General features: G+C 35.7%; 1 protein-coding gene across 1 annotated transcript in view; it reads right to left on the reverse strand.

Moving 5' to 3' along the window:
- RXFP1 (relaxin family peptide receptor 1) overlaps nt 1–14,390 on the reverse strand; it is a gene marked incomplete at both ends in the record, with an annotated part of 50,844 nt that overhangs the window by 11,972 nt on the left and 24,482 nt on the right. Inside the window, 6 exons of the mRNA XM_084286057.1 lie at nt 1,089–1,160; nt 1,944–2,015; nt 3,188–3,259; nt 4,805–4,876; nt 7,204–7,309; nt 8,063–8,167. Of these exons, the coding sequence (XP_084142183.1) occupies nt 1,089–1,160; nt 1,944–2,015; nt 3,188–3,259; nt 4,805–4,876; nt 7,204–7,309; nt 8,063–8,167 (499 nt within the window). The remainder of the gene's footprint in view (nt 1–1,088; nt 1,161–1,943; nt 2,016–3,187; nt 3,260–4,804; nt 4,877–7,203; nt 7,310–8,062; nt 8,168–14,390) is intronic.

A 14,390-nucleotide genomic window follows, 5' to 3' on the forward strand; every position in this document is an offset into this window, starting at 1 on the left:
AAATAAATTAAGGCTGACTATATTTGCCAAAAATTACCTAATAGAAAAAAAATCTTCTCTCTTATATTTGTACTTTTGGAAAAAGGAAGTCAAACCCTGATTCATTCCTCAGAGTCTTAGAGGCAGTATTATTTTCTTAAACTTCCATATGTTCCCTATGGCATTCAGTGCAGTGCTATTTTATCTTTGACTTGTTTGTTACCAGGTAAAGGGAAGATGCTCATTCAATAGTATTTTAAATAAAACAAAACAAGTCAATTTGAGTATTTTGACTATGCTGTCATAACATGTAATTTCTATCAGTGATGCAGGAAGGGGGAGGTGGAGGGAGGTTTGCCTCCGGCTGCAGAGGAAGGGGTCTCTTGTATTGGCAGGTGGAGAGGACAAGGACAGGGTCTTGGAGAGAGAAGTTGGGCTGCTGCCAAGGGTCAGGCAGGAGCTGCGGAGCAGCGCTGCCTACCCATACCCCTACCTCCTGTGGGCAACTGGCACCCACTGCTGCAGCTGCCATGTTCTTTTCCTCTCGGTGACATAGTCTTTTTGCTCTTATTTTTCCCCAGCTATCTTCCTATGCTTTTCCAGATACCATACATGTATGTCTGCTGCTGCCAAAATCCTCCTACTCTAGCATGTCACACCTGGCAGCAAGAAGCAGCAGCATGTTCACCGTCCTCATTTAGGTGTTTCCCACTCCCATACGTGGAGTGGAAAGTTTTGCAGACTTTCCTGGGAGAGAGCCCAGTGCTTGCCAAGGACGTTATTTGTAGATTCATTTTATAAAGCGTAGGATCTCACGCATCCTGTCTGGCCTCTTGTGTGGCTTCAGGAAAAGCAATTGTGTTCCTATTGATTTTGGTAGTTCATAGCTGCATTTAGGTCATTTATCTATGTAAAATGGACTGAAATAATGGGCTCCACTGGGGCTGGGTAGGTTTCTGAAATAGAAGCTCTCCTACAACAGCAAACAATATAGCGTGGTGAGCAAGCACAGTCATTATAAAAAGTTTTTGTCTGTTTGTTTTTAAATATATCTGTCCTTCTTCTTCTGTTCTTTTAAATAACACTTTTGGTTCTTATTCCATACTTACAGGAGAATAAGTGATTTGAGTCCATAAAATGTTAATGGAGAGATCCGATTTATTCTATTATTTTCAATTATCCTGTAAATTACAGCAAAGCATGTATCAGACTGATAATTAACTATAGTCTTAAATTGAACAGATGATAAAAAATAATATATTTTGAATTCACATTTTTCAAATGCCCATTCAAGCCACTTAAATAAAAATTGGCAACTACTACACAGTTTGTCAGAGTATTCATCAAAATAATTACCTTTCAGAAGAATTAAATATTTTTTATAAATTTTTAACTTAGAGAAAGTAATTACTTTCAATTTAGAAAAATGGCGTTTTCATGCTTGTTTTAAAATTATTTGATCAAGACTTTGAATGGATTTTCTGTGAAAACAAAGCACTAGTACAAAACATTGTTCCAAGGTAATCCATCAGTTTAAAACACAAAAATGTTAGATATATAGTTATATGCTTATTTTTAATAATTTTACTGAGTTAAAATAGTATTTAATTTCTATCTGTCTAAAATGCAGCAATAAATCAATAGTTCAAATGATAAAGTCATTATTTTCTGGTACATTTCAAGTACTACTTAAAGGTAAAGACCTGCCCCCAAATCATTTCTACTCTTGTAGTGACTGAGTTATTTAATGTAATAATATGTAACAAGCAATTACTAATAACAATATTTAGGATTGTAAAATAATTCAGGCAACTGAGACTCTGCTCTCACAGCATGTAACTTGAGTTCCTTATTATCTGTTACAAAAGTACTGCTACACACAAAAATGAAAGCAGTCCATATATTATTATACTGCCTCAATTATTCCTTGATAAAATAAGCATACAAATAAGAAAATAACATACAGCCATTCAAGTTTATGGAGATCTTCAAAGACACCAGGCTTCAAATTGGTTAACTTGTTGTTACTCAGGTATCTGAATCAAGATCAATAAAATATAAACAAATGGGATGCATCAGATGCATGAAAATGAGTTTCAAGATCTTTCCTTGATAACTTATAAGAATACATTTTTTTTTAATGACAATTATTATTTTTGATTATGGCAATTTTCATGCCTTTACTTGAAAAATAACCCAGTTATTAAGCAAAACACCCCCTCATATGTGATTCCAGCCTCTCTTTCCCCAAGAAAGCCAGCAGGGGATGTCCAGGCATGTGTCTTTCATGGAAACGCCAGAGCTAAGTTGAACTCTCCATAGCGAGGACTTTTGGAAAAATTATGTGGAACATTTTGTCTTATCTGTAAGAAAACAGCAATGCTGAGCATTTTCACTGCCACATTTTAGGCCCATTTCAGTTTCCTTCTGTGGAGTGATTAGTTCCATGAATTTTTCTAGGATCATGTTCAGTCTTTGCTAAGGACATTAGTCATGAATGTAGATACCAGAATCATGGAAAAGGAAATGCGGAGAAATGAAGGGTGGCACTATAAATGGTCTGGGAAGGTAATAACAGCAGCTGTAATAACAGATAATCATCACCCACACTCATGAAGGAAAAGTAGAATGTAGAACAGAAAAAAAAAAAACAAACAATAAAGCTTAAAAAAACACCACAGAAACAACGAACCCCAACCAAACAATGTAATTTATGTATCATCCCTTTCACTGATATAGTTCCTTTAAAGTTAAAAGCACCTTTCAAAAAGCTGCTGCAAAATAAAGAAAAAAAAAAAAAGTGTTCTTTTTATTACTGATACTGGTTGCTTTGGTTTGCTTCTGTAAACCAGAATGGCATGTTAAAGAATTTCCATTCAGTGCAAGTTCTTGCTTTTGTTTCACTCCCTTTTCATTTGTTCTGCCTTTATGCAAGGTAACTACCACAGTCTCCTTCTTCCATTCTGCATAGTTGGGGAATAGGAGTATAGTATAGAGCTCACTTGTATTTTCAAAGTATTGTCCTATCAGATAAACTCAAATAGCTAGAATCAGCACAAATAGCTCTTTATATATCATTGTTTTCTCAATCATATCATCAATCATTTTGCAATTTCATAACTTTGAAACAAATAAGACAGATATTTGTAGCAATTCTCAGCGCTGTTCATGTTGCTTTTCACTTAAATAGTCCTAAAGCAATACTTACAGTTTTGTCAAGTTGTATAAACCTTTGAAAGCATGTTTGGACACAGCTCTGATTTTATTATTCTGAAGATACCTAAGAAGATACAACAATAACAATAATTGATTTTCCAGGCATGCAGTCAAAGCAATCATAAATAGAGAACTAAAATCTATCAACTAAACTGAATTTACACGTGATACTGCAAAAGAAGCTGTCAAAATTGTTACACCCTAAATCTGACAATAATAATTTCATAGCTGTTGTTGAAAAGACTGCAAAAATGTTTTAAAAGAAATAAAAACTCATAGCAAAATTACAAAATTCATTCAAAGAGACACTTGGTTTGCTTAAGAACAAAGAAATGCTTGTACTTGACATTCTATTTTAGGTTCCAATCTTGCAGTCCGTACCTTTGTGACCTGACTTTTATGTTTAGCCAGAACTCTGCTACAAACAAGAGCATTTTGTGTGGCAAATGTCAGATAAACAAATGTTTTTGACATTTCTTTTTAGAGTTTCAGAGAAATTTCAAAACACTTCACTTCAAGATAATACAGTAATAATGTAGAACGAATCGTGCTGATTTTCTGTAAAATAAAGAATACTATTTTTTTCTTGTTTTTCATCTACTTTGATGAAATAGTAAGTTCAAAAATACTACAATCTGCAAATGTTGAATTATTAAAAAATAATTTTAAAGCATTATGGTATTATTCTCTAAGAAATCTATAAATAGAAATCCTTTATATTAAACTACAGTCAACGATACATACAGTCCTGATGCATTCCTGTTACAAACAGTGACAAAAAAATCAGCTTTTAGAAAATAGGTTTGTGTCAAACACTGTTCAATAACTTTCTGAAAACATACAGTTATTAATTCAACAAATGTTTTGTACAGGGAGGTATAACTACATGTATTTCTTTCTTCATGAAAACACATCCTCCAAGTTTAAGGTAATGGTACTTAACTTTGTGAACACAAGATGGTGCTGCAGTACAGTGCAGTTTCCATAAAAGTTTTATGTTGTCTAGGAACATAAGAACCCTGTTCTAGAATTTTGCATGCATTTCTTAATTGCACTGATTCTATATAAATCAAACTCATTAAAGGCTATGATTTTTGAACAACGTATTTTTTGGACATAAAAAACCACAATCTGACTACTTGAAACATCAAATCGGTAATAGAAATATAGAAGTAAAATCAAGTGCCGTATGAGTAAGCTTCCCATGACAGCAGAAAGTTTAACTTCTCAGACTTTCACTTTGCAGAGTAAATGAATTCATACTTTATTTTGTCATATTGCTATTCATTACAAATCTAACTTTGAACATTATGAAGTTTTAGCATTTTTCTGGTATAAAGCAATCAATATAATCAAAATTAAGTATGCAGAAATGATGGTTTTGCTAAAAGAGGGATGTCAAGTCAAGCTACTTGAGACAAATATGGTTACACGATTATTCTGATGTACTCAAGAGTAAGACAAAACAGAATTTTGAGTGTAACCTGAGACTTGTCACTCAGATATTAAGCTTTGTGTGTATGTGTGTGTGAAAGAGAGAGAGAGACAGACAGACAGAACAAATATTTAAAGCTCTTAATAGATATTCGAAGTTTAAATGTTTCCTTACAGATTTTTAAGGTCTTGGTATTTCTTGAAAACATCAGCAGAAAGTCTCCTTAGCAGATTCCTCTGAAGAGACCTGTAGGAATGAATGCACACAATAACACTACTCTGTAGGTATACTGAAGATGAATTTATCCTATTTCATGCAATTCTAATATATTCACTGTGTTTAATGGATTTTCACAGTAAATCAAATGATTTGGCAGGAATAATTAGATATTTCCATAAGGGTCAATTTATATGTTTAAGAGTGTCTCTATATGGTTTATGAACCAAAAAACAGAACAGCTCTTTGCTGTTGTACTCCATTTCTGAAGTAGATTAAATTCAATCATATTTGACTGCATTGATCAATTCAAGTAAAGAGTTTAATCTAGAAGTGAGTTTGAGTTAGTGGATTAGGAGGAGACTGTGAAAAGACATGAAAAGACAAATAGGTAAAATAATCTTACCCTTTTCTGTAATTTTGGAAGCTACTATTATCACCATTTTCCGTTTTTCATACGGACAGTATCCCTCCAATCCTCCCTCTCCACATGATTAAAAATGTGATTAAAACAGCATGAATTAATGTTAATGATGTGAGACCAAGAGTATCACTAAATTCCTGATCAAGGTAGAAAGACAACAGTCTCAGAGTGGGAAAAAAAAAATAAAAAAAATCACACTCCTCATTTCTGAGGCAAGAAGATTCCTTTGGAAACTTGCTCTAGATGCAGTCCTCAGTCAGCCCAGACTGGGTGGCTGATGGGAAAAAATAAAAGGCCTGTTTCCTGGGAATGGAGGTAGCTACAGTCTCATCCTTGAGTAGACAGTGAATGAAGATAAACACCAGGTAAAGATCTGTCGGTGTTTTCCTGGGAGGCATTGGGAGGACAGCATTGTCCACCATTGACACCATCCTGCTGTGGAGCCCATGCAATGGGCCATGAAGCACAGCTGTAGTCATGAGGCACCATCACACAGCCTTGCGTCACACTTCCTCGCCTCATTCCCCAAGGAAAGAAAAGGTGGTGTTGCTGCTGTTTGATTATGGAATAGGGTTAGTTTTGAATATGACAACAAATTAGAGCTGGGGATGCTCTACGCTCTGCCATTTTGCTGTTCTAGGGATTGGTGGTACAGCCGTAGCTGTTTTCTGCTTTCCCCTCCTGGCAGCCTACAATTGCAATAAGCAATAGCCCATTACAATGGGACTCGGAGAGCCTACTGCTCCCTCCCAGCTTCCTGCAGTGCTGCGACTTTTGTTATTCAGTAAGAGCATCTTTGCTGATGCTAGATAATAAAAGCACCCTGAGACTCTCAATATCCATACCTATTTAAGCAATAAGCCCCATACTTTATCATCAAAGAATGTTTCAGGGCAGTTGAAAAAATAATATTTAAATCCAAGAACTGAAAATATTTGGGTATAAACTAAAACACAGATTTATTTCAATTTATTTATTCCTGACAAGGACAAAAATAATTTAGGGCACATCTGGACTAGAACAGAGTCTAGCCCAAAAGCCAGCTTACCTGACTCACTGCTTTTTCTAGAGCTAGAACTGGACCATTGCTTTTGAAGTCTTTGCTGACTCTGAGCCAACAGCAAGTTTAAATACATTATTAAATCCATATGACATTCTGCATTAAACTTATTTTGAAGTTTTGTGGTAATTGAACACAGACCCAGCAAGAGGAACCTCAGCCACACATGGACACAAACCAGAACCGAACAGAAAGGTCTGTACCCTTGCTTTATGGGAAAGATCCTCAGGTAAGGACCAGTGATACTGCCCTCTATTCACCATATAGAAAATGGCATCTCAAGCAGGATTTTTTTTTTGTGTGTGTGTGCAAACAAAGAACCAATATCAACCATTTGCAGATCTCTTCAGAAAGTCCGGATTGCACATACATATCTGTATGATGACCCCGCTGAGATGAAACCCTCATAAATAATGGCCTATTCAGAGACATTGAATGAGAACTAAAAAGATTTGCTCAAGCAGGTGGTTCTACTAAGATCAAGGTTAGTGATGATATTATCAGTCTACAGACTAGGAATGTTGCCAGAATCATAGAACAATTAAAAAGTCCTAAGCATTATGTCCTAAAAGGAAACTTTTATTTTAAAGATTTCTTTAGGTTTTCTGAAACTGTTGCTACTGCAAGTCACTATTACAGATATAAAACGACCATTTCACATATATATATTTTTTAGTTTCTTTTCTCTCATTTTATGCAGTGGAAATCTGTACTTTAAACATCAAAGGACGTATCAACAGTGAGACATACTGTGCTTTCACAAACACCAGCTGAGACAACTGGTCATAACTATATGGCTGCAGTTGTGAAATCGTCGTAGAACTGATTGTCAAGCCTAAACAGAGCAAGAGGCCACATTTCTGCTTTACTTACATCATAGTTATGTTCGAAGAGACCGAAGGGACAGCACGCAGTTTGACAGCATCACAGAAGATCTCCAGCCCTTGGCACACACATTCTGCTGGCACAGCACCAGCCACTACATGAAAGCAAGAAGGTTGGGTGGGTGGTATGATCAGATGGGGAGAAAAGAAATACAGTGTAAAAGAACAGCGAGCTCAAGGGCTGACATAGCAGCATATGTTAAACAAAATTTAAATTAAGGCATACATTGTTTTTACTTAATTTATTTAGATATAGGAATACCCTAGCATTAAACATAAAGGAATATAAAAAAATGTCACCTCCTGAACTCAGTGAAAGAGCTTTTACAGCTGAGATACAGGCTTGATACAGGAATATGGCATGGTACCATTGTTTTTTCTTTTTCAGATATTTTGTGACCCTAGTCCTTTTATATTTGCTAGAATTGGCACAGTTCTGTCTGTGCTTTAACTTGGTGCTTGTAGTCGACAACTGTCAGAAAATCTATACAAATGGACAAAAGACTGTAGATGTGGACTAGGGTTCATCATTTGATGTGTGAAGAAGTGAATTGAAAAAACGTTGCCTTTAGTTCACTTTGAAAAATGTGTTTCATAGTCTTTCCAGCTGTATTAATACAGTTAGATAAACATTTATATTGCCTTCCTAATTGACATATATTTGGCAAACCTTCTTCAGAAAATGAGTCACTCTTATTGGAACAGAAATTAGCTTCAATGCATTTCTTAGTCTGAGACATTAATTTTACTACAATTTTACTACAAATGAAACCACACTGTATTTCTATTTTTGATAAGCATATTTGCAATGTATTTATTTCCAGGAATTATCAGTAATAACTACTTACAACACTCAGGTGTCTTGGTCTGAAATGCATACAGAGATTTCATTTTGTTGTACTTGTCCTTTGCATAATGCTTGTCAAATTGTAGAGACCATCCATTGTTGTCTTCTAATAAAAAAATAGTACACGCATTAGAAAAATAGCTTCACTAAGATTAGTAGCATCTATTTTTTTTTCCTCAGTTTTTATCTCAACAACATGATTTTTCCAGAAGATCTAATAGAACAGTAAATGACCTTGTCTTAATACGGCTGTCTAATCAACAGTATGTACTGAGATTAAAAATTGCTCAGTAGGAGCATCTTCTGATACCTTCAACAATTCAACATTTCTGTGACAGTTGCACACACATACAAAAAGGTAATAATTTACTTCAGAACTTTTTGTCTACACAGAATTCTAATAACAGTAAGCAATCTTATTTTCCTACCTCCTTAAGTGTGCAGGTTTGTCATTTCGTCCAGGAAAGCTTAAATGATTACTATGATTTTGACCACTTCTTTCACAGCACCACTTCAGCCTAAAATCTATTTCCTGAAAATCTAAATGAAGGCCAAGTGAACAGTGCTTTTCAAGAGAATGTGTGCCATGTTGTAACATATTCAAGCCAGTATGTCTAAGTTAAGCTCAATGTGCATCTTCTTAAGCACAGCATTATTCCATACCAGTTTGGTCCTTGTGCAAATACTTGAAGAGAGTGCATTATGGCCATAAAGGTGAAAAATAAAGGAGAGATCTTTTGGTTCCTTCCCACAAATGAGGATTTCCAGGTACAGTGGTGCTGGAAATAATTCCAGATCTATTTCTTTGATGTCTATGGTGTATCTGGCATCTGTAAATAACTGATGATGTAGCCACTTCCAAAACAGGATGGGAAAACATAACAACAAACAAATAAACAAATAAACAAACAAGCAAGCAAACATAATAATAATAATAATAAAACTTGCTTGTGACAACTGTGGTCTGATTTTTGTTTTACTAGTTTTAGTCCAACTTTTCAGCTCTGACAACGCCCACACCCGTTTAGTTTAAAGCATCTCATTTGCACGGATTTGTACCAGTAGCAGAAATGCTCCTTAGAATGACACTCACTAGCTGGTGAGGTGAAGCATCAGTGGTAATTGGAAGCATTATTTTGTAATGATACCTACTGTCAAACATTCACATGTTGTTTGAAAACCCTGAGAAGGGCTCTGCTGAGCTTGTTGTTACTGTCTTACTTTCACTTTTATAATATGCCATCAATGGTCTTCCCCCTATATATTAAAAGTTTAGTTATACTTAAATACCATTCCTCATGGACATTTATCTATGAATGTTTATATTCAAGTAAGCATTACTGTTGTATCTACCATCTTGAAAATAGGTAGGCAGAAATTAAATATATTTATACCTTTGTCCTCTCTCCCATTCTGAAATGGCATCTCATTCTTCATGCCACATTACAACTCAACTGTTTCTTCAGATAGGTAGGGAAATTATTCTACTCTGAAAGCATCTCCTTAAACCTACCTGTGGAGCGTCGGCAGATGGAGCTGTTCTGAGAGCCAACTGCCTAAACTGAAAAGATGTACTATCAGTTATAATTAATGGATATTTTGAAAGATTAGGAACTTCAGGCAAACTATCTTTTATGTAGTTATTAATTTGTTATGCATAAATTAAAACGATTGAAGATTTGAGGCAGAAAGAAAACGCTGTCTTCAGGAATTGCTCTATTAAGAGAAAAGACTTGAAAAGTGCCTTAACTTGAGAATCCGTGTGAACCAGACTATGCCCTGCAAGAATGTCAACTTCTCACCCAGAGAAGGCACTTAAGCACATTTTATTAATTTCCTTGAGAGCACCTGGTATCCACTGATCCATTAGCAATTTTGCCGGTCAGATCATTAAGCTGATTTTCAGCAGCAGCCCAATGCATTTTGGACAAAATGAAAGCAGTTTGCAAATCTGCAGATAAATGGCTCTGCAGAAAATACTCAGCAGAAGTTCAGTTTTAGGACCACTTTACAAACTTGTAGTATGGATTCTGTAATTGATGAAATGAGGAAAACAGATCCTACGTCAAGCAGTGTCTTATAAACCTGCTGTTCTGTAGTTAGGGCTGTAATGGGTCTTCCCTACCACTATTTCTGAATATATTGTTTTAAGGAACGGATCCTTTAGCTTTCATTTGCAAAACTGGACCCAACAACTGGGACGTGAAACACCTACAAGAATATTATGCATACAGAGGAGGTAAGATTTGGGATGAATATCTCACTGCAGATTGTAAAATAGAGATTTGTAAAGATATATTAAAACTGAGTTTATTCTCAGAGCATAATCAGAGCACATAAATACTTTGCAGTCAGGAATACAGTCTCAAAATACAGAATTTCTAATCCATAATTAGAATTATAGTAAAGTTTGGACAATTAACCATTTAGATTCTGACTAAATAGCTAAAGGCCATAAATGCTAACACTCTTGTAAGCCAATGGATGTATAAAGTATCATTTTTTCGGTATTTCTCTGCTTCTGATGCTAAAGAGTGGATAGATGAAATTTTATTCCACCCTTTAACATGTTTAAAATGCTTTGCCACTTGATAAAGAATTTACAAAAGGTGACCATCACTGCAGTTCATATTTGCAGAGAGAAAGTATGAGCAGTGCCTCCTACATTAACAGGAATGAGGGAGCAGTTTGCTATGAAGTGGAAGTGCACTAGTGGTTTCAAGGAAACCAGGAGACAGCTGTGTATTTTTGGGTGGCCATGAAAGGAAAGGGGGGGAAAAAAAAAGCAAAAATAAGAGAGAAGATGGATTATTTTGTACTGGAACCATTCCATCTGTCTAGAGTTTCTGGTCAGTTCATTTTACGTAATAGGTTTTTCTTATGGCATTGTTTTTACCTGCCTTTTACTAGAAATACAAAGGAATGTCTGACTATAACAAACCAGGTTATTCAAAGTTTTCTGACCCTCAAAAACGTTTAGTTTGGGCCAAGTTTTGTGCCTTTATTTTGCGTGAACTGAATCACAGATGAATGTATTATGTAAATAACTATATTTAGTACAACCATGCAGTGAAGCACTGAATGCCAGAACTGCAAATCACTTTGTGATTGTTTAGGGTTTATATGGTAGGTTTGTGACCTGTTTACCACTATTGAGATGAGGTTCTCCAAACTGTTTAAGAAATGACTGGTAATAGTAGTGGTCTCGAAATCCCAAATCTATCATTTGGGGAGTACAGCTCAGATGAGAAATTACTTTTTCCTGAGCCAGTTTTAAAATAGATTATGTTGGCTGCACTTCTGTAAAAATGAGATCTGAGAAAACAAGGCATCAGTGAATCTTCCACATGTGGAATAAATGAAATAAGTAATTGTAAACTTGACTAATCTGAATGCAGATTAATGCACTGTTCCTTGCTAGAAGTTGTCACCTACTATTTCTGATGGGAATGAAAATGAAAGATTATGTTAATCTTGACAAACTTCACATTTGAATAATCCTTTCAATGACAAATCCAATAAAAAACAATAAATCTGCTTTGCTCAATTAAAAATACAACTGTTATTATTTAGTAAGGATCTTGTAAAAAGAACATAATCTATACAATTTTCTCCTTCCCTTGGCCATGTCTTCATGGGCTATTATGCAGAGAAGTGACATCAGTTAAATGCATAAGCACTGCTGCCTGCCATTCTAAAGAGCCACTGGGTCACCCTTCAATTTTGCCTTTGCTTTTAATGGTCACAACCCACAGATGTACTTCTCTCTGGCATTTATTTAAATATACTTTCTCTTGCTGTAAGAAATTACTTCAGGCTTTTCACAAAAATACCTTTTAGTACAATGAGGAAAACCTGTAGTCTTTAGACAAAAATGCAGGAGCAACACCTTTTAAAACATGCACAGATGAAGAAATATAATTGCCCTTTTCCAATGCTGGGATATGCTGATACATTCTAATAACTTATAGTAAAACCAAAACTGTATTGAGATTTTACAGAGTGAAGTGTTGCAGCGCCTGGAACATTTGACTCTGGAAGTAAATTTCACATCCCCAGGTTAGATACCCAGGTGGAGAAAATGAAGTACCTAAAAACTGGGCACTTACCTGTCACGGTAAAGCCAATTTAACAGATACCAAAAGTTACTGCACTTTGTCTGCTTCCTGTACCTGCTGATTAATTTAAGTATAACTTGCCTGCTTATATGTGACAATGTAATAACAAAACAAACAAACAAAAAACCCCACCAACAACAGGAATTAAATCAATTCAAATAAGGTTTACACTTTTTTGGATGAGCTAGATTTCCTGCTCACATGAGTTTATTCTTGATTTTAAGATAACTTAATTAATCTGCAACTTTTAAGAAAATAAGCAGGCTCAAATTTCCAAAAGATAAATGTCTTCTCAATATTGTACTTTTATTCCTGTAAAACACTTGCACAAGGGAGTTTTCTAGTTTATATAACGGAATTTTTAATCTAAATACATTATTTCAATTTTCTCTTTTGTTTTTCTGGGCCTATTTTCCATTTTTGAAATAAATGTGATAAAGTAAATAAGGTAACTACATAAATACATCTATAAAAACTTGTGTTGCTCAAAAGCTCCCTTAGTAGTCAGCCATGACATTGGAGACCAGAAGAGACAAAAGTCTAGTGAAATATATTAAAGTTCCACTTTGTTATCAACAACCTTTAAAGATATTAACAAAGAAGTTGATTAAAAGCCTCAAGAGCTTCAGCAAAGCTATTAAATTTGTTGATAGCTTACATCAGTGTAAATCTAATTATTTCAATGCCACGTAATGTGAATGAATGACAATGAAAAAAAAATAATAAAAATTTGGCCGTATATAATCAAAGAATGGGTTAGGTTGGAAGGGACCTTAAAGATGACCTAGTTCCAACTCCCCACCATGAACAGGAACACCTCCCACCAGACCAGGTTGCCCAAAGCCCCATTCAGCCTGGCCTTGAACACCTCCAGGGATGGGACATCCACAGCTTCTCTGGGCAACCTGTGCCAGTGCCTCACCAATACCACAGTAAAAATTTTCTTCCTAATATCTAATCTAACTCTATCCTCATTCAGTTTAAAGACATTACCCCTTGTCTAGACTCCTTGACCAAGAGTCCCTCCCCAGCTTTCCTGTAGACCTCCTTTAGGTACTGGAAGGCTGCTGTAAGGTCTCTGTGGAGTCTTCTCTTCCCCAAGCTGAAGAATCGTAACTCCCTCAGCGTGCCTTCACAGGAGAGGTACTCCAGCATTCGATCATCCTCATGGACCTCCTATGGAGCTTCTCTAACTGGTCCATGTCCTTTGTGTGCTGGAGTCTCCCGAGCTGAATGCAGCACTCCAGGTGGGGGCCTCACACAGGTGGAGTAGAGAAGGACAATCACCTCCCTTGCCCTGCTGGCTGTACTTTTTTTGATGCAGCCCAGGACATGGTTGGCTTTCTGAACTGCAAGCACACACTGCTGGCTCATGGAGAGCTTCTCATCAACCAACACCCCCAGGTCCTTCTCTCAATCCATTCTCCATCCAGCCTGTATTTGTGTTTGGGATTGCCCTGTCCCAAGCGCAGGATCTTGCACTCGGTCTTGTTGGACTGATTCAGACGGGCCTATCTCTCAAGCCTGTCAATATCCTTCCGGATGGCATCACTACCCTGCAACGTGCCAACAGCACTATTATATACAACTCTTGTATTACATGCAACTACATATATAAAACATTTCCATGTGAAGCTCAAAAATTTGATCTTTTGCCAATTATGTGTTACCTTCTGAACATGCCTCTGACCTCCAAGTGTTTTCTTTTTGCTTTATAAACAGAATTTACAATCTAGGGCTCAAACATGAATTTTGTCTCATAAAATTAAAAAATGAGATTTAAATGTAAGTACAATAGAAAAAAATACTATGCCATGAAAACATGAGATAAATATATGATCATTCATTATTAGTTTAAATTTGAAAAATAGACTTGTCAAGCTTGCTTGCAATGTTTTGAGGCAAAAATGGGAAACTTATATTCTCTGAAATTTCCTATCCCTTATGAGCAATCATGTAATATTAAAGCATATATCTTTTGCGTAGATGGTTTCAAACATCCCATACAAATTTAGATTTCTGCTATGGAAATGTAGAATATGATTTAACAAATCTCTAGCACTGCAATAATTCTATAAAATTTTACAGACCTTCAAAGAAACATACATGAAAACATTATGACAACTATACAGAATTTCACTGCTTTCAACCTGTTCAATTTTATAGGCCCTTTTTAAAGGAGGCAGTATAACTTATTTAGCAAGGCAACCT

The sequence above is a fragment of the Netta rufina genome (genome assembly GCF_964035555.1).
Source record: "Netta rufina genome assembly, chromosome: 4".
Classification (NCBI taxonomy): domain Eukaryota; kingdom Metazoa; phylum Chordata; class Aves; order Anseriformes; family Anatidae; genus Netta; species Netta rufina.